At 43.2% G+C, this 23803-nt stretch overlaps 2 protein-coding genes across 5 annotated transcripts in view; one reads left to right on the top strand and one right to left on the bottom strand.

Annotated features, from left to right (window-relative positions):
- Positions 1-23803, top strand: part of PSD3 (pleckstrin and Sec7 domain containing 3) — an 835030-nt gene that overhangs the window by 194906 nt on the left and 616321 nt on the right. For all 4 annotated transcript variants that reach the window (XM_069742411.1, XM_069742393.1, XM_069742401.1 and 1 more), the window contains exon 2: positions 3872-3986. In XM_069742411.1, coding sequence (XP_069598512.1) covers positions 3872-3986 — 115 coding nt within the window. The remainder of the gene's footprint in view (positions 1-3871; positions 3987-23803) is intronic.
- LOC138651873 (uncharacterized) overlaps positions 19308-23803 on the bottom strand; it is a 38343-nt gene continuing 33847 nt past the window's right edge. The window contains exon 3 of the mRNA XM_069742449.1: positions 19308-20469. Within this exon, the coding sequence (XP_069598550.1) occupies positions 19835-20440 (606 nt within the window). The 5' untranslated portion in view covers positions 20441-20469 and the 3' untranslated portion in view covers positions 19308-19834. The remainder of the gene's footprint in view (positions 20470-23803) is intronic.

The following is a 23803-nucleotide window of genomic DNA, read 5'->3' as shown; positions in this document are numbered from 1 at the left end:
ACCTGATTCTCCCGGCCAGGTAAGGATCTTTTGATCTCAAACGCAACAGACTTGAATACAAGGTACCGTAGTTAAGTTCGGGTCAAGAGACCCCTGGCCGTTCCAGACTGAGAATATCAGACAAAACCAAAAAATGAGCTGGACTATAAGCTGGTATACGTACAAAGTGTTAGAGCACGTTCACGCTGTTGCTATTTCTTAGACCATACCCAATTAAAAAATAAAAATGAGTATATACCCTACAACAAGTAAATGGTACTTGTACATGTAAATAATATAGGGTACTTAACACTATTTTGATTTAGAAAAAAAAAAGCATAAAAGCCATCCCACCACAACAAGGTGTACCCATCTGGACAGTCCGAACCTGTCTCTAGTATTAAAACCTTACCATTTGTAAAACAACGTCAATGTGAATAAGTGCAGACTGAGACATTCATCTAGCTTATGCATTCATTAAAGCAAATGTTTCAGTGCCCATGGACAATTTTTTAGCATGCACTACTTTGGTCTGATTTACGTATTGTACTAGTGCATGTATATAATGGGCATCTCCTAGACTTGCAGATGAACGCATGGAGCTGCATACGGAGCCAGTTACGTTTGAAATTTGTGGATGTGACAGGCCTAAGCTTTACTAAGGCCGTCTGAACCCAGGCCTAAAGGACAGGTGATATCCTGTTGATAAAACAAGAGAAAAGTATACCACATGTTCAGAACCGTCACTAGGGTTTTAATTCAGGGAAGCAAAGCTTTTGAGTTGGCCCCTAACCAGGCAACCTTGATTACAACTGGGTGACGCAACCTAATAGTGGAGGAGAACCTCAGCAGATGACCGCGCTGTTACTGAAGATAATCTCTATATAAAATATTACCGCCATATGGTCAGTGGTAGATACCAGTCCTGCAGAGCATATAAGAGATCACAGCAAAGTTACAGATGTTGACTTACCACCAGAGGTCTAACTACGACAGATGCAGGGGTTGCAATCGCACCCGGGCCCTGGAGCCTAGGGGGCCCTAGAAGTCCCTTTGGCCCATAGAAAAAGACTACTGCTATTAAAGATTTAAAATATTTGGGGGCCCCAGTGGAGCTTTCGCATTGGGGCCCATGAGTTTCAAGTTACGCCACTGCTTACCGCTGACGTTCTTTCTGATGGCGTCGTCCACTTTTCTGGTCTTTTTCATCTGGCCCAGACCGACACAACTTCTTCCACTCAGGACTTGTCTGCAGAGAATACAACAAAGACACGTTTCACGTCTCCTATTTATAGCACGTCACCATCTATTCACTACCTGCACAAACTCCTTATCCTACTAGTAACCCAATACTGCTGCTGTATGTGTCCGTATTACTGCACCTGCTGTGTGGTTCTCTGTGCCCTCTAGATTCTAAAGCACCCCTCTATAATATAGTAGTGCCGGGTGCAAGTGCCCTAGAAAACAGTGCCCATATTGTGCCCCCTAGAAAATAATATTGCCCTGTGTGCCCCTTTGATAGTCACAGTAACCTGAGTTCCCCTATAACAATAAGTGCCCACTTAACATTGAATAATCTCTCGAGTGTCCCCCATGTACAGCTCCCCTATACACAGCATGATGCTCTCTTATACACAGTATAATGCCCCCTCACTGTATAGTACCACCCACACAGTATACTGACCCCTTAGTAGCCCCCAAACTGCTTGATGGCCCCAACACTTTGTGATGGCCCCTTCACTGTTATCCCCACACTGTATGATGGCCCCCTAGATAGCCTCCATATAGTATAATGTGCCAAATAGTCCTCAACATAGCATAATACATTCCCCATAGGCCTGTATAGTATAATGCACTCCCCATAGGCCTGTATAGTATAATGCACTCCCTATAGGCCTGTATAGTATAATGCACTCCCCATAGGCCTGTATAGTATAGTGCACCTCCATAGGCCTGTACAGTATAATGCACTCAACCTAGGCAACCAGTATAGTATAATGCACCCCCATAGGCCAGTACAGTATACTGCATTCCCCATAGGCCTGTATAGTATAATGCACTCCCCATAGGCAAGTACAGTATAATGCACCCCCATAGGCCTGTACAGTATAATGCACTCCCCATAGGCATGTACAGTATAATGCACTCCCCATAGGCAGCCAGTACAGTATAATGCACCCTTATTAGGCAGTCTGTATAGTATAATGTACCCCCATTAGGCAGTCTGTATAGTATATTGCACCATTATTAGGCAGCCAGTACAATATAATGCTCCCCCATTAGGCAGCCTATATAGTATAATGCACCCCCATTAGGCAGCCTGTATAGTATAATGCACCCCCATTAGGCAGCCTGTATAGTATAATGCACCCCCATTAGTCAGTCTGTATAGTATAATGCACCGCCATTAGGCAGCCAGTACAATATAATGCCCCCCCATTAGGCAGCCTGTATAGTATAATACACCCCCATTAGACAGCCTGTACAGTATAATGCACCCCCATTAGGCAGTCTGTATAGTATAATGCACCCCCATTAGGCATCCAGTACAATATAATGCACCCCATTAGGCAGCCTGCATAGTATAATGCACCCAAATTAGGCAGCCTATATAGTATAATGCATCCCTATTAGGCAGCCTGTATAGTATAATGCACCCCCATTAGGCAGCCTGTATAGTATAATGCCCCCCCATTAGGCAGCCTGTATAGTATAATGCCCCCCCATTAGGCAGCCTGTATAGTATAATGCCCCCCCCATTAGGCAGCCTGTATAGTATAATGCCCCCCATTAGGCAGCCTGTATAGTATAATGCACCCGATAAAACAATACTCGCCTTTCTTCCTCCTTTTTCCCGCGGTGCTCTGAGCGCCTGCTCATCCCCTGTCAGTGTCAGCGTCGCTGCCATCAGACGCTGACAAGGAGATGATGGGAGGAGCGTAATGCTCCCTCTCTCATCAAGCTGACCCTGCGATGAAAGGCGGGGGGTCCAGTGCTGGCACAGGGTCCCCACCGCCTTCTCAAGGGCCGCATAGTGGCCGGGCGGCAGAGCAGGGAGAATATCACTGTATCGGAGCGCTGTGCACGCTAATACAGTTACATAGCGTAGCTCCGGGTGGGCCCCCTCAGAGCGCGGGGCCCTGGACCACCGCCCCCTCTGCCCCCCGGTAGCTACGCTACTGCACATGATAGAATACTAATTTTTGGTTTCTTCTACCTGGTTAGCCTTAGGAATGTGTGCAGCTGTATAGTAAAGAGTCGGCTATGTCAGAGGTACAGATAAGAGCTATTCAATGCCTTAAAGAGGATGCTAAATCCGCTCTCTTTCCAGAGATATGGGCACTTTTTATTTAGTGCTAATTCGTATGGTCCGCGGAGGCGTGGCTCACAGGATTGGTCCGCGGAGGCGTGGTTCACAGGATTGGTCCGCGGAGGCGTGGTTCACAGGATTGGTCCGCGGAGGCGTGGCTCACAGGAGTGGTCCGCGGGGGCGTGGCTCACAGGAGTGGTCCATGGGGGCGTGCCTTTAGACTGCAATGCATTATTACCCTGTAAGAATTGCCCCCTTGTAAAGACCATAAAAATTAGCACTAAATATAAAGGACCATATTTCTGGAACTGTATGACAAAATAAAATACTCAGGGGAGCAGCAAGAATAAAATAAGGGCAAAAACTGGTCATTCCTAACTTATTGACATATCCTCTTTAAATATGAGGTGAGCAGAGGCTCATATCAGGAAAAGTATAGTAGCTATATTTTCCTATTCGTTCAATAAAATGGTACCTGGATCCATCATTATTTACTATGAGAGTGATTTTGCTAGATTTCAAAGTTTTTGTATAATACTATAAAGGAGTAATGCAAACGTTTTATGTATTTTTTCTTAACAGGCAGAAAGGTATGTTTGGGTGAACAACACGTCCGCACACTCCCAGAATGTCGCAAAGGCAAAATACGAATTCTTATTTGGTGAGCCCGAGCCGACAACAGAGGACAGTGCGCCAGGTAAGCATGTTTAATAATCTACATAGTGACATGTGAACGTAATATTAAAGAAGTTGTCATTTGTCAGTTCTTTATATTCGTAATATAAGAATGTAAGAAGTTGTCAGTTCTCCTCATACCCTTCACTTGGCCCCAATAACATAATAAAGCTTATACTCCCCTCCCGTGCTGGCGCCACCCACGGTGTCAGCACTCGCACTCACACAAAGTGTTATACGTGGCTCCCCATTATTCCATACTTGGGAATACTGTAATTAAAGGGAATCTGTCCCCAGGTTGTTGCTACCCCATCTGCGAACAGCATGATATGGAAACAGATCCCCTGATTCCAGTGATGTGTCACTTACTGGGCTGCTTGCTGTAGTTTTGCTAAAATCACTGTTTAATCTTCTGCAGATCTATCAGTTCCCTGAATGCTGAGCTCTTTGCCCACATCACTGATTTGCAGCTTTCAGTGTGCACTGTGTGTAGGCGGAAAACTGGGGTTGGGGTTAAACAGAGCTCACGAATATGGAGGACTATATGGCGCAGGCTTTCTAGTCTTCTATTGATTTTTTTAAAATCAAAACTACAGCAAGCAGCCCAGTAAGTGATACACTGCTGGAATCGGGGTCTCTGTTTCTCAGATTAGGTGGCACAAACCTGGAGACTGATTCCTTTAAGGAGCAGTACTTCCTAAAACATGTCAGTGTTGGATTTGTCAGTGCTGGACTTCTCCATGCCTCCAGCTAGTCTCTGCTACCGGCACTCAGCTGACTACATCGACCCCCATAAACACCTGTTACATTTTACTGCTGAATTTGGTCAAACCCTTTTTTTTGTAAATTTGACATAAATAAATGGAATATTAGTTTTCTGTATGTATAACCTTATGTCTCGATGTTTTATTTGTGAAGCTCTTATTGAAGTAGAGCACTTGTCTTCATCTTTACATTATTTTGTATTTAACTCCTCCACCACCCATCCTGTTTTCACCTTCCTGAACAGGCCAAATGTTATAATTTTGATCACTTTACGTGGTAACAACTCTGAAACGCTTCAGTTATTCTGAGAACGTTTGTTTGCAACACATTGTACTTCATGTAAATTTTAGGCTGATATTTTTTGTGTATATTTGTAAAAATATTGGAATTTTGGCGAAAATATCACACAAAATAGTTAATAACATTTCTCACATGTCCACTTTGCATCAGCACAATTTTTTTAAACATAATTTTTTATTGTTAGAAGAATTAAAAGTTGGTCAGCGATTTTCTCAATTTTCCAACAAAATTTACGAAACCATTTTTTTTTATTGACCACACCACATTTGAAGTGACTTTGGGCTGCCTATGACAGAAAATACCCAAAAGTGACACTATTTTAAAAACGGCAAACCTCAAAGTGGTCAAAGCCACATTCAGTAAGTTTAGTAACCCTTCAGGTGCTTCACAGCAATTAAAGCAATGTTGAAGGAAAAAGTAAAAATATTAAATTTTCCCATCAAAATGTTGTTTTAGCCCCAAATTTTCTATTTTCCCAAGTGTAAAATGGGAGAAAATGGACAATACAATGTGTTCAGCAATTTTTCCTGAGTATGCTAATGCCCCATATGTGGTGGAAAACTACTGTTTTGACGCACAGCGGGGCTCAGATAGGAAGGACCACCATTTGACTTTTGGAGTGCAAAATTGGTTTGAATAGATAGCGGATGCGTTTCAAATTTACAGAATTTCTGATGTTTCTAAACAGTGGAGACCCCTCACAAGTGACCCCATTTTGGAAACTACACACCTCCAGGAAGTTATGTAGAGTTGTGATGAGCACCTGGAACCCACAGGTGCTTCACAGAATTTTATAACATTCAGCCATGAAAATGAAAAAATACATTTGTCCCGCAAAAATGTTGCTTCAGCCTCAATTTTTTCATTTTCACAAAACTATCAGGAGAAAATGGACCATGTAATTTGTGCAATTTGTATATGTGGTGGAAAGTTACTGTTTGGGCACACAGCAGGGTTCAGGAGAGTGAAGTGAAAACTGAATTCTGGAGCTCAAGTTTGTCTGGAATAGATTGGGGATGCCGGGTCACATTTGAAAAGCCCCTGACATGTCAAAACAGCAGAATCCCTTACAAGTGACCACATATTAGAAACTTCATCTTTTGAGGAATTCATCTAGGGGTATAGTGAGCATTTGTAACCATCAGACGATTCACAGAATTGTATAACATTAGCATGAGTAAATGGAAAATTACCATTTTTTTCCAGTAATATGAAGCTTTGGCCCGAAGTTTTTAATATAGGAGTGCAGTGAGCATGTTGACAGCATATGTGCCTCACAGAATTATCACGGCGCATGTGTGGCTCACTGATCGACACTGCGCAAGTGCGGCTTTACTATACTCTGCTCAAGGTCAGGATTTTTCAAAGCGGATTTGAGTGACTTCGGCTGAACATAATTCAAATTGTGTGAGCAGCGCAAACCGTGACTGAATAAAATGAAGCACACCCCTATGACAGGTACTATATAAAGTGCTTTTTGCACATGATTAGACCGCCTTCTTTAATGAGAAAAACGTGTTGGTGATGCATATTGCATCACTAACCACGTATTGGGGACCGTTTACCTGCTAAAAAGGGCATGACGGGTTCTCTTTAACTAGGCTGTCATAGCTCCCAAAATGCCAAACGTGGTCACTAAATGTGATTTAGGTACACTGCGGCACAGAAGGGAGGGGGCATTTGGATTTGGGAGCGCAGGATTTGCTGGATTTTTTTGGATGGCAGAGGGCCATATCGCTTTTCCAGAGCCTTTGTAGACCAGTAACATTTAGGCCCCCATATTTTTATTGACAGATGATGGACCTGAGTGGCGGCTTGCTTTTTTTTGTGGATTGAGTTGAAGCTGTTACTTCAAACATTTTACATAACGTTTTGATTCACAGTTATCCTGTGCTCTACACTGAGCACATAGGGTATTTTTACATTGTGCTCTGGCACCCGTTCGGTGGCCCCATTGGGGCTTATGTCTGAACCCCCCGCAAAATGGGATTCGACACATGCTGTGACAGGGCTATAGACATAATGATGCACATTTGGCTTACAAGCTCGAAAATTATGCATCTCCTTAGGAAGACGTCCTAGTAACTTCGAAACACGTTGATAGAGAATAAACCATCATTTTTTTTATCTTCAATACGTCTGGACATCCATCATTATAGCAGCGCGGATATTAACCACGAAACCTCCCGATTGAATATCCGAAAATGATGCACGGCAGAGAACACTTTCACTTCGGCACCATTATAGCCTGTGGCCCCGTTGGTGCATATGTCTGAATCACGTTTTGTGGTTGGTTCAGAAGCCCGACGGTGCCACCAAACACTTGCCTGAACGCAATGTGAAAGCACTGTTACATCGAGGTCTCCTTCTAAATGATGTGATTCAGATGAAATCCCCTAGGGATCCATTTACTATAATGAGGCGTTGCTCTGAACTCATTCTGGCTTGTGTTCAGCTGTGTGCTTCTTTTCAGAAGTGTACAAAGCTGTGGCCAGCTGTGCTAATGTACACTTATGGAGCTTTATGGCCGCTTGATTTTTTGCGGCATGAGATGACTTTTTCAGCTATGCCATTTTTATTTACGACTTTTTGATCGCATTTTATTTCACTTTTATGTGGCGGTATGATGGAAAAAAAGGTTTTATTTGCTTTTTTATGGAGTTCACTGAAAGGGTTAAATAGTGTGGTAGTTTTATACGTTGGGGCATTCTGGAAGTGGCGATCCTCAATACGTGTATATTTTTTTATGTAACTATACAATACCTATTTATTGGTTTAATATTCTTTTCATTTTTTGGTTTATTTTATGATTTTTTTAAATATATTTACACTTTTTTTTTACTTTTCTTTTACTTAGTCCTTTTATGGGACTTTAACTTTTGTTACTCTGATCACTGGTATAATGCATTGGAATGCACCAGCATTGCAGTGCATTATACCTGTCAGTGCTGCACTGACAGATCGCCCTTTAGACCATGCTCCTGTCATGGTCTAAACAGGCCTGCAGAGCTGACAGTTTGCATAGCACAGGGCCCATGCTATACAAGCGATCAGCCTGCAAAAACTGATAGTCCCATAGTGGGACAAAGTAAAAAAAGTTAAAAAATTTTTTTTAAATAATTGTAAAAATATTTTTTTTAAAATAGTAATAAAAAGTCAAAAGATATTGTACCCATAAAAAATATTTGTATGAAAAAATAAAAAATAAATCATAAAAGTACACATATTTGTATTGCTGCGTCCTGAACGACCCGACCTATAAAACTGTCCCACTAGTTAACTGCTTTAGTGAACACCATAAAAAAATAAATAAAAAAAACAATGTCGTCTTCCTACCGCCGAACAAAAAGTGGAATATAACGCAATCAAGAAGATGGATATAAATAAAAATGGTACCACTGAAAACGTCATCTTGTCCAGCAAAAAACAAGCTGCCATACAGCTCCATCACCAGAAAAATAAAAAAGATGTAGCTCTCAGAATAAATCAATGTAAAAATAATTACCGTATATAAACTATAAATGAGGTATCGCTGTAATAGTACTGACCCGAAGAGTAAAGCTGCCTTATCAATTTTACCACACGCGGAACGGCATAACCCCTCCCCCCAATAAAAAATTCCCAAAAAGCGGAATGGAAATCGATCAAAAAATGTCATGTGTCTAAAAATGGTACTAATAAAACGTCAACTCGTCCCACAAAAACAAATCCCTCACATGACTCTGTGGGCCAAAATATGGAAAAATTATAGCTCTCAAAATATGGTGTAAGTCTCAGCGCACATTTATCCTGCACTCTGCACTAACCCCTTACAACGGGGTTTCTGTGTAAATGTCTGAAATACGTGATTCAGATAAAACCCCCGGTGGAAGATTCCCTATAATGAGACAGATGGAGTCACTGTGGTGTCCATCTTTTTAACCCCTTCAAGACCCAGCCTATTTTGACCTTAAAGACCTTGCCGTTTTTTGCAATTCTGACCAGTGTCCCTTTATGAGGTAATAACTCAGGAACGCTTCAACGGATCCTAGCGGTTCTGAGATTGTTTTTTCGTGACATATTGGGCTTCATGTTAGTGGTAAATTTAGGTCAATAAATTCTGCATTTATTTGTGATAAACACGGAAATTTGGCGAAAATTTTGAAAATTTCGCAATTTTCACATTTTGAATTTTTATTCTGTTAAACCAGAGAGATATGTGACACAAAATAGTTAATAAATAACATTTCCCACATGTTTACTTTACATCAGCACAATTTTGGAAACAAAATTTTTTTTTGTTAGGAAGTTATAAGGGTTAAAATTTGACCAGCGATTTGTCATTTTTACAACGAAATTTACAAAACCATTTTTTTTAGGGACCACCTCACATTTGAAGTCAGTTTGAGGGGTCTATATGGCTGAAAATACCCAAAAGTGACACCATTCTAAAAACTGCACCCCTCAAGGTACTCAAAACCACATTCAAGAAGTTTATTAACCCTTCAGGTGCTTCACAGCAGCAGAAGCAACATGGAAGGAAAAAATGAACATTTAACTTTTTAGTCACAAAAATTATCTTTTAGCAACAATTTTTTTATTTTCCCAATGGTAAAAGGAGAAACTGAACCACGAAAGTTGTTGTCCAATTTGTCCTGAGTACGCTGATACCTCATATGTGGGGGTAAACCACTGTTTGGGCGCACGGCAGGGCTTGGAAGGGAAGGAGCGCCATTTGACTTTTTGAATCAAAAATTGGCTCCACTCTTTAGCGGACACCATGTCACGTTTGGAGAGCCCCCGTGTGCCTAAAAATTGGAGCTCCCCCACAAATGACCCCATTTTGGAAACTAGACGCCCCAAGGAACTTATCTAGATGCATAGTGAGCACTTTGAACCCCCAGGTGCTTCACAAATTGATCCGTAAAAATGAAAAAGTACTTTTTTTTCACAAAAAAATTCTTTTAGCCTCAATTTTTTCATTTTCACATGGGCAACAGGATAAAATGGATCCTAAAATGTGTTGGGCAATTTCTCCTGAGTACACCAATACCTCACATGTGGGGGTAAACCACTGTTTGGGCACATGGTAAGGCTCGGAAGGGAAGGAGCGCCATTTGACTTTTTGAATGAAAAATTATTTCCATCGTTAGCGGACACCATGTCGCGTTTGGATAGCTCCTGTGTGCCTAAACATTGGCGCTCCCCCACAAGTGACCCCATTTTGGAAACTAGACCCCCCAAGGAACTTATTTAGATGCCTAGTGAGCACTTTAAACCCTCAGGTGCTTCACAAATTGATCTGTAAAAATGAAAAAGTACTTTTTTTTCACAAAAAAATTATTTTCGCCTCAATTTTTTCTTTTTCACATGGGCAGTAGGATAAAATGGATCATAAAATTTGTTGGGCAATTTCTCCCGAGTACGCCGATACCTCATATGTGGGGGTAAACCACTGTTTGGGCACACGGCAGGGCTCGGAAGGGAAGGCGCGCCATTTGACTTTTTGAATGGAAAATTAGCTCCAATTGTTAGCGGACACCATGTCGCGTTTGGAGAGCCCCCTGTGTGCCTAAACATTGGAGCTCCCCCACAAGTGACCCCATTTTGGAAACTAGACCCCCCAAGGAACTTATCTAGATGCATATTGAGCACTTTAAACCCCCAGGTGCTTCACAGAAGTTTATAACGCAGAGCCATGAAAATAAAAAATAATTTTTCTTTCCTCAAAAATGATTTTTTAGCCTGGAATTTCCTATTTTGCCAAGGATAATGGGAGAAATTGGACCCCAAATATTGTTGTCCAGTTTGTCCTGAGTACGCTGATACCCCATATGTGGGGGTAAACCACTGTTTGGGCGCACGGCAGGGCTCGGAAGGGATGGCACGCCATTTGGCTTTTTAAATGGAAAATTAGCTCCAATCATTAGCGGACGCCATGTCACGTTTGGAGAGCCCCTGTGTGCTTAAACATTGGAGATCCCCCAGAAATGACACCATTTTGGAAACTAGACCCCCAAAGGAACTAATCTAGATGTGTGGTGAGGACTTTGAACCCCCAAGTGCTTCACAGAAGTTTATAACGCAGAGCCATGAAAATAAAAAAAAAAATTATTTTCTCAAAAATGATCTTTTAGCCTGCAATTTTTTATTTTCCCAAGGGTAACAGGAGAAATTTGACCCCAAAAGTTGTTGTCCAGTTTCTCCTGAGTATGCTGATACCCCATATGTGGGGGTAAATCACTGTTTGGGCACATGCCGGGGCTCGGAAGTGAAGTAGTGACGTTTTGAAATGCAGACTTTGATGGAATGCTCTGTGGGCGTCACGTTGCGTTTGCAGAGCCCCTGATGTGGCTTAACAGTAGAAACCCCCCACAAGTGACCCCATTTTGGAAACTAGACCCCCAAAGGAACTTATCTAGATGTGTGGTGAGCACTTTGAACCCCCAAGTGCTTCATAGAAGTTTATAATGCAGAGCCGTGAAAATAATAAATACGTTTTCTTTCCTCAAAAATAATTATTTAGCCCAGAATTTTTTAATTTTCCCAAGGGTAACAGGAGAAATTTGACCCCAAAAGTTGTTGTCCAGTTTCTCCTGAGTACGGTGATACCCCATATGTGGGGGTAAACTACTGTTTGGGCACATGCCGGGGCTTGGAATTGAAGTAGTGACGTTTTGAAATGCAGACTTTGATGGAATGCTCTGCGGGCGTCACGTTGCGTTTGCAGAGCCCCTGATGTGCCTAAACAGTAGAAACCCCCCACAAGTGACCCCATTTTGGAAACTAGACCCTGAAAGGAACTTATCTAGATGTGTGGTGAGCACTTTGAACCCCCAAGTGCTTCATAGAAGTTTATAATGCAGAGCCGTGAAAATAATAAATACGTTTTCTTTCCTCAAAAATAATTATTTAGCCCAGAATTTTTTATTTTCCCAAGGGTTACAGGAGAAATTGGACCCCAAAAGTTGTTGTCCAGTTTCTCCTGAGTACGCTGATACCCCATATGTGGGGGTAAACCACTGTTTGGGCACACGTCGGGGCTCAGAAGGGAAGTAGTGACTTTTGAAATGCAGACTTTGATGGAATGGTCTGCGGGTGTCACGTTGCGTTTGCAGAGCCCCTGGTGTGCCTAAACAGTAGAGACCCCCCACAAGTGACCCCATTTTAGAAACTAGACCCCCCAAGGAACTTATCTAGATATGTGGTGAGCACTTTGAACCCCCAAGTGCTTCACAGACGTTTACAACGCAGAGCCGTGAAAATAAAAAATCATTTTTCTTTCCTCAAAAATTATGTTTTAGCAAGCATTTTTTTAGATTCACAAGGGTAACAGGAGAAATTGGACCCCAGTAATTGTTGCGCAGTTTGTCCTGAGTATGCTGGTACCCCATATGTGGGGGTAAACCACTGTTTGGGCACACGTCAGGGCTCGGAAGTGAGGGAGCACCATTTGACTTTTTGAATACGAGATTGGCTGGAATCAATGGTGGCGCCATGTTGCGTTTGGAGACCCCTGATGTGCCTAAACAGTGGTAACCCCTCAATTCTACCTCCAACACTAACCCCAACACACCCCTAACCCTAATCCCAACTGTAGCCATAATCCTAATCACAACCCTAACCCCAACACACCCCTAACCACAACACTAACCCCAACACACCCCTAACCACAACACTAACCCTAACACACCCCTAACCCTAACCACAACCCTAAGGCTATGTGCCCACGTTGCGGATTCGTGTGAGATATTTCCGCACCATTTTTGAAAAATCTGCGGGTAAAAGGCACTGTGTTTTACCTGCGGATTTTCCGCGGATTTCCAGTGTTTTTTGTGCGGATTTCACCTGCGGATTCCTATTGAGGAACAGGTGTAAAACGCTGCGGAATCCGCACAAAGAATTGACATGCTGCGGAAAATACAACGCAGCGTTCCCGCGCGGTATTTTCCGCACCATGGGCACAGCGGATTTGGTTTTTCATATGTTTACATGGTACTGTAAACCTGATGGAACACTGCTGCGGATCCGCAGCCAAATCCGCACCGTGTGCACATAGTCTAATTCTAAAGGTATGTGCACACGCTGCGGATCCGCAGCAGTTTCCCATGAGTGTACAGTTCAATGTAAACCTATGGGAAACAAAAATCGCTGTACACATGCTGCGGAAAAACTGCACGGAAACGCAGCGGTTTACATTCCGCAGCATGTCACTTCTTTGTGCGGATTCCGCAGCGGTTTTACATCTGCTCCAATAGAAAATCGCAATTGTAAAACCGCAGTGAAATGCGCAGAAAAAAACGCGGTAAATCCGCCATAAATCCGCGGCGGTTTAGCACTGCGGATTTATCAAATCCGCAGCGGAAAAATCCGCAGAGGACCAGAATACGTGTGCACATTCCTAACCCTAACCCTACCCCTAACCCTACCCCTAACCCTACCCCTAACCCTAACCCTAGCCCTAACCCTACCCCTAACCCTACCCCTACCCCTACCCCTAGCCCTAGCCCTAACCTTAACCCTAACCCTACCCCTAACCCTAACCCTACCCCTAACCCTAGCCCTAACCCTAACCCTAACCCTAACCCTACCCCTAACCCTAACCCTACCCCTAACCCTAACCCTATTCTAACATTAGTGGAAAAAAAAAAATTTCTTTATTTTTTTATTGTCCCTACCTATGGGGGTGACAAAGGGGGGGGGTCATTTATTATTTTTTTTATTTTGATCACTGAGATAGATTATATCTCAGTGATCAAAATGCACTTTGGAACGAATCTGCCGGCCGGCAGATTCGGCGGGCGCACTGCGCATGCGCCCGCCATTTTGGAAGATGGCGGCGCCCGGGAGAAGACGGACGGGACCACGGCTGGATCGGTAAGTATGATAGGGTGGGGGGGGACCACGGGGGGGGGATCGGAGCACGGGGGGGGGAATCGGAGCGCGGGAGGGGTGGAACGGAGCGCGGGGGGCGTGGAACGGAGCGCGGGGGGCGTGGAACGGAGCACGGGGGGGCTGGAACGGAGCACGGGGGGGTGGAACGGAGCACGGGGGGGGTGGATCGGAGTGCAGGGGGGGTGATTGGAGCACGGGGGGGTGATTGGAGCACGGGGGGAGCGGACACGAGCACGGGGGGGAGCGGAGCACTGGACGGAGGGGAGCCGGAGCAGTGTACCGGCCAGATCGGGGGGGTGGGGGGGCGATCGGAGGGGTGGGGTGGGGGCACACTAGTATTTCCAGCCATGGCCGATGATATTTCAGCATCGGCCATGGCTGGATTGTAATATTTCACCCGTTATAATGGGTGAAATATTACAAATCGCTCTGATTGGCAGTTTCACTTTCAACAGCCAATCAGAGCGATCGTAGCCACGAGGGGGTGAAGCCACCCCCCCTGGGCTAAACTACCACTCCCCCTGTCCCTGCAGATCGGGTGAAATGGGAGTTAACCCTTTCACCCGGTCTGCAGGGACGCGATCTTTCCATGACGCCGCATAGGCGTCATGGGTCGGATTGGCACCGACTTTCATGACGCCTACGTGGCGTCATGGGTCGGGAAGGGGTTAAGATTGCATTACAGTGCAGTCAGCCACAGTTTTGTGCACTTCTGAAAAGGACACTGCTGAACAAAGGCCAGACAGAGTCCAGAGGAACTCTGCTGTCTCATTATAGTGAATGGATCCCTCTGGGGTTTCATCTGAATCATGTCACTCATAGATTTAGATGGAAACTGAAAAGTAAGTGCTCAGCGTAGAGCGCCGGATAAATGTGATCCCAAACATTATGAAAAATGTTCCCATAAAAACTTCAAATCAATCCACAAAAAAAGCAGGTCCGTCATCTGTTAATGGAAATATAGGGGGCTTCCATGCTACTGGTAGCACAAAGGCTCTGGAAAAGTGAAATGGCTCCTCACCCACCAAAAGAAATTCAGCAAATTCTGCGCTCCCAAATCCAAATGCCCCCTCCCTCCTGAGCCTCAGTGTGCCTAAACAACACTTAGCGCCCACGTTTGGCATTTCTGTAGTGATGAAAGCCTGTCTAATTTACAGGTGCATGTTCAGAAGCATGAGCTGGGCGTAATTTACTGGTCACTACAATGGCAGTTTGCAATTTTCACTGAGCACCATCCACTGCTGCCTGCCTGGAAAACACCCATGGAGTCAAAATCGTCACCACATCTGTAGATAAATTCCCAAAGGGGTATAATTTCCAAAATGAGGTACCTTACGGGGCGGGTACATCTGTACTATAATATGGTTCTACTACCTTTCTGAGCTTTGCGCTGTGCCTCAAAAATAGTTTTTGACCACATATGGGGTATCGGTGAACTCAGGAGAAATTGCACAACAAACTTTGGGGTCCATTTTTCTCCTTTTGCCCTTGTAAAAATACAACATTTCTAGCTAAAAAATGTGATTTCCCCCCCCCCCCTATGGCTCTACGCTATAAGGCTATGTGCACACGTTCAGGATTTGTTGCAGAAATTTCCTGTGCAAAACCGGACATTTTCTGCAAGAAATCAGCATGCGTTTTTACTGCGCTTTTTCTGTGTTTTTGGAGCGGTTTTTTTTGCGGATTTTTCCGGAGGTTCCCAATGCAATACTATAGTGAGAAATCCGCAAAAAAGCTGCAAAATTAATGAACATGCTGCGTTTTTTACCACGATGCGGTTTTTTTGAGGAAAAAAAACGCATCATGTGCACAAAAATTGCAGAATGCATTCTAAATGATGGGATGCATAATGTATGCTTTTCTTCGCGTTTTTATAGCGTTTTTAGGCTATGTGCACACGTTCAGGATTTCTTGCAGAAATTTCCTGTGCAAAACCGGACATTTTCAAACATCTGTGAAGCACCTGTGGGTTTAAGGTGTTCAGTACACATCTAGATCAGTTCCATAAAGGGTCTAGTTTCCAAAATGTTGTCACTTGTGGGGGGTTTCCACATCAGGCACATCAGGGGCTCTCCAAAAGCGACATGGCATCTGCTAATTATGGCGCTCCTTCCCTTTCAAGCCCTGCCATGTGCCCAAACAGTAGATTTCCCCCACATATGGGTTATTGGCATGCTCAGGAGAATTTGCATAACAGATTGTATGGTCCATTTTCTTCTGTTACCATTGCGAAAATAAAAAAAAATTTGGTCTAAAAGGCATTTTTTTGTGAATGAAATGTAAAGTTTTATTTTTTCCTTCCACATTCCAAAAATCTCTGTGAAGCACCTGAAGGGTTAATAAACTTCTTGAATGTGATTTTTAGTACCTTCAGGGGTGCAGTTTTTAGAATGGTGTCATTTTTGGGTATTTTCTGTCATATAGGCCCCTCAAAGTCAATAAAAAAAAAAAAGGTTTTGTTAATTTTGTTGCAAAAATGAGAAATCTCTGGTCAACTTTTAACTCTTATAACTTCCTAACAAAGAAAAAATTATGTTTCCAAAATTGTGCTGATGTAAAGTAGACATGTGGGAAATGTTATTTATTAAAGGGAACCTGTCACCTGAATTTGGCGGGACTGGTTTTGGGTCATATGGGCGGAGTTTTCCGGTGTTTGATTCACCCTTTCCGTACCCGCTGGCTGCATGCTGGCTGCAATATTGGATTGAAGTTCATTCTCTGTCCTCCGTAGTACACGCCCGCGCAAGGCAATCTTATTTTATGCAATATGACTCGCTGATTTGAGGGCATGAAAAAGAAACGTTTGAAAATTGTGAAATTTTCATAATGTTCGCCAAATTTCAGTTAATTTTTTCATAAATAAATGCAAGTCATTTTGAAGAAATTTTATCGCTGACATAAAGTACAATATGTCACAAGAAAACAATCTTAGAATCACCGTGATTCGTTGAAGCATTTCAGACTATTACCTCATAAAGTGACAGTGGTCAGAATTGTAAAAATTGGCCCGGTCATTAAGGTGAAAACAGGCTTTGTCTCAAAGAGGTTAAGAGGGTTAATCCTATTGCTATATTCCCTTTAAATACTTTTTTACAGGTGTCAGAATTTGAGTAAACGAGTATTTGCATTCCCAATGATTGGCAGTGAGCATTCTTGCTTGTTGGACGATCACATCTTTTATGCGGTCTAAAAAGCACATCTCCTTATGTAAACAGGGAGAGCTCTGCCAATGAAAGCTTTCTTAGAAGAAGTGATCGTATCGTCTTCATACTGATTGCATTAGCTCGTTAAAGAGACTTTAAATAAGCAGAGATTGACTTGTTCTGGTGTTGATAGGCGCTCTTAATGAACAGAAATCTGCCTCTCTAGACCACAACACTCAGCAATTTTTCTACCTAGAAATTAGAAGTACTATTTTAAAATACTAGTATACAGCAATCACAGTTATTCTGATTATGAGATCACTGCCTCCTGCAATCAGAATAAATACATCATAATTGGCTGTAAATGTCAAGGTTTACATCATCCTGAGTGACAGACTGTAGTCAGGTTTTTCCTTTTACACATGTATTATTTAGCTCTCTAATGTATAACCTTTTATGTAAGTTATGAGGGCTAACAAATTGTAAATGGGTGTCCTTACATTGCACAAGCTGTGGGGAGGGTGGCAATGTATGGGCTTGATCAATGCTGCAGATTTTACATACAGTCACGCTCGGCTCAGGCAGCATCAGAGAAAGTGCATTTTTCATCAAATACTGTATTGTATAGGCGAACTAAATTAAAATATATGTCCCCCGGTGCAAGTTTCAAAAGGCAAGCATTGGAGTCTTTGAGTTGAAGGGGTTGTCAAACTTTAAGCGAATCTGGCAGTAAGCCCTGAGAAATCAACATTTTAATTCATATGCTAAAGAGGAATGAAGTGCTTTGGGCATGACAGAACACTTAAGGAGGCAGTGCCTTCCGAGTTTGCTTCCCTGCCTATCGCCATTCTCTTTAACTTGATTGATAGCTCCCTGCCTGATGTTTTTTTCCTAGTTCCTGACATCATATAGATAGTGAGGTATCAAATTAAGCTAAAGAGGTTTGTGCCAGATAGGGAAGCTCAGGAGGCAGTGGCTTGTTAAGTGCTCTCTCACACCCAAAGCACTTAACGCCAAAATTTTTATAGATGTATGAATTGTATAGATTTGTATGGATTAAATCGCTAATTTTCCCAGGAACACAGCAGCAGATCGAAGATGTAAAGGTGTCGATGGGTTTACATTTCAAAACGCTGCCTACCCAGATATTCGGTTTGGCAAGGTTGAACTTACTGACAGACGCCGTTTAAATAAGTTATTTTTTATTGTGTATAAAAGCAAAAAAGATAAAACTCGTTAATAGACTCCATGCACATCATCTCTGGCCTTTGCTCATCTTAGTTCCTTTCAATATGTGACTGTTCAGTCAATCACTAGCTCTAGTGGGTCACCCCTGTGGTCCCGGATAAGTGATCAAAATTATGTTTTGATTTGGCAGGAGAAAGTGTAGAGACAAATATTATTTTCTTATTACTTTAAAGCATTCTGTATGTTTAAAAAAAAAAAAAAAAATTGGATAGACTACACATTTAACAGATGAGAAGTAAGGGGCCAAATCTCAAACGTTTCATGACAAAAATTCTGCACTTTTCATGTGACATGTTCATATGGTAAAATAAAGAAATCGTCATCTACAGTCACCTGTGTAATTGCTGTGTATTCAGTGACTGTGTCTCGTCACATCAGACCTTGCGTGGTTTAACATGATCATAATACAGATGCATTTTAGGATCCAGATTATTTTATGCAGTTCTAGTTCTAAGCAGAGATCACCATTAAACTTACCTCAAAGTGGAGGGTTTGCCAAATGTAGTGGAACAATACAGACCATATATTATGGCCTCATGTATCAGACCTTAAAGAAGCACTTCCATCAACGTTTTGGTCCCTGTATTTATCATTCCCGTCTTCAACTCCTTTTGCAGTGACTTTTGAGACATGCAGGGAAATTGACCTCCTGTTTCTACATACACAGAGGTTAGTATGATTTAGCTAGTCAGTTTTAAATCACTTGATATTATAGACGTAATGGAAAAGACAAGAATTATCTTGGTAGAAAGACAAAATGAGCAATTGTAAGTACACAGGGCTGTATAATATAATGATGACAATATATTAAGAGGATAAAAACTTTGATGGCAGTGCTTCTTTAAATGCATTTTTCTTAATTTTAAATTTGTGAATTTGAGTGCATCCACGTGCAGCTCATCTGCCTTGTGTACAGGCACACGTGATGTGTGCACAATTATGACTAGCTCTCTCTTCAGCAGAACTGAGGAGACTAATGTACAGTGCTCAGGACAAATGAGTACACCCCAACAGACTTGTCAGAAAACTTTTATTTTCCTTTGAGAATCAACATTTTCTTTGGCAAACCATACTACAGAATATTTCCACAAATGCCTTTAATTGATTGCAAACAAGATTTGTTATTTGAGTATACCCCCAAAAAAGTCTTGGGAGCAAAGTTAAAATTTAGACAACAAAATTCTAATTAACAGGAATTCAACCATAGGGAAGTCTCATTCTTTATTAAACAGGTGTCCAGCAGACAGTTGACTATAAAAGGGCATTACTTAACAAGCAAAACCCCTTCCCTTGTAATGCTGTCAGCAATGGCACCGCGTGGAAGAGAAATGTCACAAGACCTGAGAAGAAAATTATTTAAGAAAGGTGAAGACTACAAGAAGATCAGCAATGCTTTACTTATCTGTCAAAATACTGTTGCAAAAGTGATACAAAATTTTTACAAAGATGAAACTCCAACCATCTCACAGAGATGTCCAGGCCAACTACAGTAGTTAACATTTAAACGGGAGCATCTACTGATGAGAGGGATTGAAGAAAATCAATGTGCAATGTCACTGCAGTTAGATAAAAAAAAGTAGAAAGCCAAAAGAGGGTGAGTGTTTCCCATGACACAATATGGCGTACACTGCAGAAAAATGGCATGAAAGGGTGTCGTTCTCGAAGGAAACCTCTCCTGAAGCAGAGGGCCAGTGCTGAAATCTAAGAAGACTACTGTGACTCTATGCTCTGGAATGATGAGATGAAGATAAATGTTTTTGGAACTGATGGCTTCAATAGTATATGAAGTCACAAAAGTGAGGAGTACAAAGAAAAATTCATGATGCCTACAGTGAAACATGGTGGTGGCAATGTCTTTATGTGGGGCTGCATGAGCGTTGTCTGGGAGTACATTTCTTTGATGGTATCTTGAATTCACAGATGTACTTTTCTGTATTGAAAGAGCAGATACTACCATCACTCTGTGCCCTTGGTAGATATGCATTTTTCCAACATTACAATGATCCAAATCCAAATCTAAGGCATTGCATTTTTTAAGAAAAATAGTCTGAAAGTGATTCAGTGGGCAAGTATGTCTCCTGATCTGAACACAATCGAATACTTTTATGGAGAACTCTGAAGTGACAAGTTGAGCATCACTCTCCATCCAGCATTCGGGCTTTAAAAGAGGTCGGTCTGGAAGAATAGAAAAAGATAGATGTTACAATATGTCCCAACTTGTTAATTCCATACCTAGAAGACTTTAATCATGGAAGTTATTCAAAATACTAGATGTAGCTGTTTTTGATGTAGGGTGCATTCATTTTGACATCATCTAATTTGAGTAAAACTGAAGATTTTGTAATGAAGGTTATATTATTAACCTTACTTCCATGTTATGGGTTAAAAAATGTTCTCTGAATCTTGTCAAAATTAAAACATTCACAGGGGATGTACTCATTTATGCTGAGCACTGTATGCTGTATTTTTTCCACAATTATCAAATTGCTCATGTGAATTGGCCTAATTACGTACATTGATCATTTCACTCTCAGTTTACATGAGCGCAGTGTGATCAGTAAGGGTATGTGCAGAGGCGTAGCTAGAGCTTTTGCCGCCCGGGGCTGTTCCCGAGTTTGGCGCCCCCCCCCCCCCGGCTCAATACACACAAAGGTTACCAAAAACGGTTTTCCTGTTTTGTAGAACTTAAACTGGGCCTAATGGTGTCACCCCCACATGCCACACCTGTGACTTAATACCACCACACCATGACCAGGCCACATAGTGACCGAATAATACTACATACAAGGGACAAATACCACAACACCATTTCCAGACCACATATTACCACCACATAGTGACTGAATACTACAATACTGATCAGTAATAAAAAAAACCACAATACTATCACCATAAGTGCCAGTATTCACAGGAGATCTGTACTTAGTATGCAGTGTCTGTGTAGAGGTAATACAGAGATCACTGGTGACATTATACACAGGACCTCTATATAGTATACAGTGTATAGTGTCAGTGTATAGGTAACACTGACTCACCAGTGACGTCTCTAGGTGAAGTCCTTCATCTTTCATCCAGCACAGACCGCCATCATTCCTTCCAGCCAGGACTCGTTTCTGCAGGAAATAACACAGTTATCTCGAGCTCCGCTTGCAGAACACATTACTTAATTTTTCACAACTTCTACATTACATCACATGAAGAAAAAAAGGTGATATAGTGTCACTCTGCACAGTAACAGGACCGCCCCCCCATTTAAAACAGTATACTCAAAAAATAAAATAAATACATCACTGCAGTAATAATATCCCTTAATTAGCCCCTATGGTAATAATATTCCCCACCCTGGCCCCGTTTCTCATTCCTGGCTCCAGCCATATGTTCTCGCATCCTGCCCTCATGAGTATCCATTCTACCCCATATGATCTCCACATCCTGCCCCACCAGCCTCCATCGTATCCGTCCTGCCCCATGATCCAATCCTGCCCCGTGTCTCCAATCATGCCCCGTATCTACATTCTGCCCATGCCTCAAGTCCTGCCCCCAGTGTGTCCAGCATATTACCCCCATGTTGTCCAGCAATCTGCCCCAGTGTGTCCAGCATATTACCCCCATGTTGTCCAGCAATCTGCCCCAGTGTGTCCAGCATATTACCCCCAGTGTGTCCAGCAATCTGCCCCAGTATGTCCAGCACTGCCCCCAGTGTGTCCAGCAATCTGCCCCAGTGTCCAGCCTTTCCCCAGTGTGTCCAGCAGTCTGCCCCAGTGTGTCCAGCATATTACCCCCAGTGTCCAGCATTGCCCCAGTGTGTCCAGCATGTTACCCCCAGTGTGTCCAGCAATCTGCCCCATTGTCCAGCATTGCCCCAGTGTGTCCAGAAGTCTGCCCCAGGGTCTCCAGCATTGCCTCAATGTGTCCAGAAATCTGCCCCAGGGTCTCCAGTATTGCCCCAGTGTGTCCAGCAATCTGCCCCATGGTCTCCTGTATTGCCCCAGTGTGTCCAGCAATCTGCCCCATGGTCTCCAGTATTGCCCCAGTGTGTCCAGCAATCTGCCCCATAGTCTCCTGTATTGCCCCAGTGTGTCCAGCAATCTGCCCCATGGTCTCCTGTATTGCCCCAGTGTGTCCAGCAATCTGCCCCATGGTCTCCAGTATTGCCCCAGTGTGTCCAGCAATCTGCCCCATAGTCTCCTGTATTGCCCCAGTGTGTCCAGCAATCTGCCCCATGGTCTCATGTATTGCCCCAGTGTGTCCAGCAATCTGCCCCATGGTCTCATGTATTGCCCCAGTGTGTCCAGCATTCTGCCACATGGTCTCCTGTATTGCCCCAGTGTGTCCAGCAATCTGCCCCATGGTCTCCAGTATTGCCCCAGTGTGTCCAGCAATCTGCCCCATAGTCTCCTGTATTGCCCCAGTGTGTCCAGCAATCTGCCCCATGGTCTCATGTATTGCCCCAGTGTGTCCAGCAATCTGCCCCATGGTCTCATGTATTGCCCCAGTGTGTCCAGCAATCTGCCCCATGGTCTCCTGTATTGCCCCAGTGTGTCCAGCAATCTGCCCCATAGTCTCCTGTACTGCCCCAGTGTGTCCAGCATTCTGCCCCATGGTCTCCAGTACTGCCCCAGTGTGTCCAGCAATCTGCCCCATGGTCTCCAGTATTGCCCCAGTGTGTCCAGCATTGCCCCAGCCCCAGACAGTCAGACATAAAGAAAAAAAAAAAAAAGTAAAATCCTCACCTCTCCCGTTCCCAGCGTAGGTCCGGTGCAGCCAGTCAGCGTCTCTCCGGCTCTGCGACGCTCAGGACAGAGAGGCAGAGCGGCGCGCACAGTAGTGACGTCATCGCGCCCTCTGCTCTGAGACGTCGCAGAGTCAGAGGACGCTGCAGCTGCCGGCGCCGCAGGAACCAGGAGAGGTGAGTATAGAGCGGGGGGCGGGGTCCGGTGGTGGGGGGAGCTGGCCCTGGTCGTGGCGGCGGACGGCGCCGCCCGAAGATTTAAAGGGGCGTCTTTTTTTTTTTTTTTTTTTTCTTCTCCTGCAGCGCCGGCCGCCCCCCGCATTGTGCCGCCCGGGGCGGACCGCCCCCCCCGCACCCCCCTTCCTACGCCACTGGGTATGTGCACACATTGCGGATTTGTCTGTGGATTTTTCCCACACTGAATCCGCATCTCTTGGCAGAAAATGCAGGTAAAAATCTACACATTTTTGATGGGTTTTTGCACGGATTTGATGCATTTTTTATGCGTTTTTGTATGCATTTTTGAAAGCTAACTAAAGATTCATTATTGAACAAAAAAAAAGATTTGTGATGTTATTTCTTGTCCAACCTCCTCTTTTACATTTGTCCAACCCACACTCCATTACGCACAGATAGATAGATAGATAGATAGATAGATAGGTAGATAGATCTAGAAATATTATCTATCAATCTATGTATAGATCTACTGTATTTATCTCATTCCTTCTATCTATAGATAGATAGATAGATATGGGATAGATAGAAGGAATGAGATAG

The sequence above is a fragment of the Ranitomeya imitator genome, chromosome 1 (assembly GCF_032444005.1).
Source record: "Ranitomeya imitator isolate aRanImi1 chromosome 1, aRanImi1.pri, whole genome shotgun sequence".
NCBI lineage: Eukaryota > Metazoa > Chordata > Amphibia > Anura > Dendrobatidae > Ranitomeya > Ranitomeya imitator.
The sequence above is the reverse complement of the archived record's forward strand: the minus strand, read 5'-3'. Positions and strand labels throughout refer to the sequence as shown.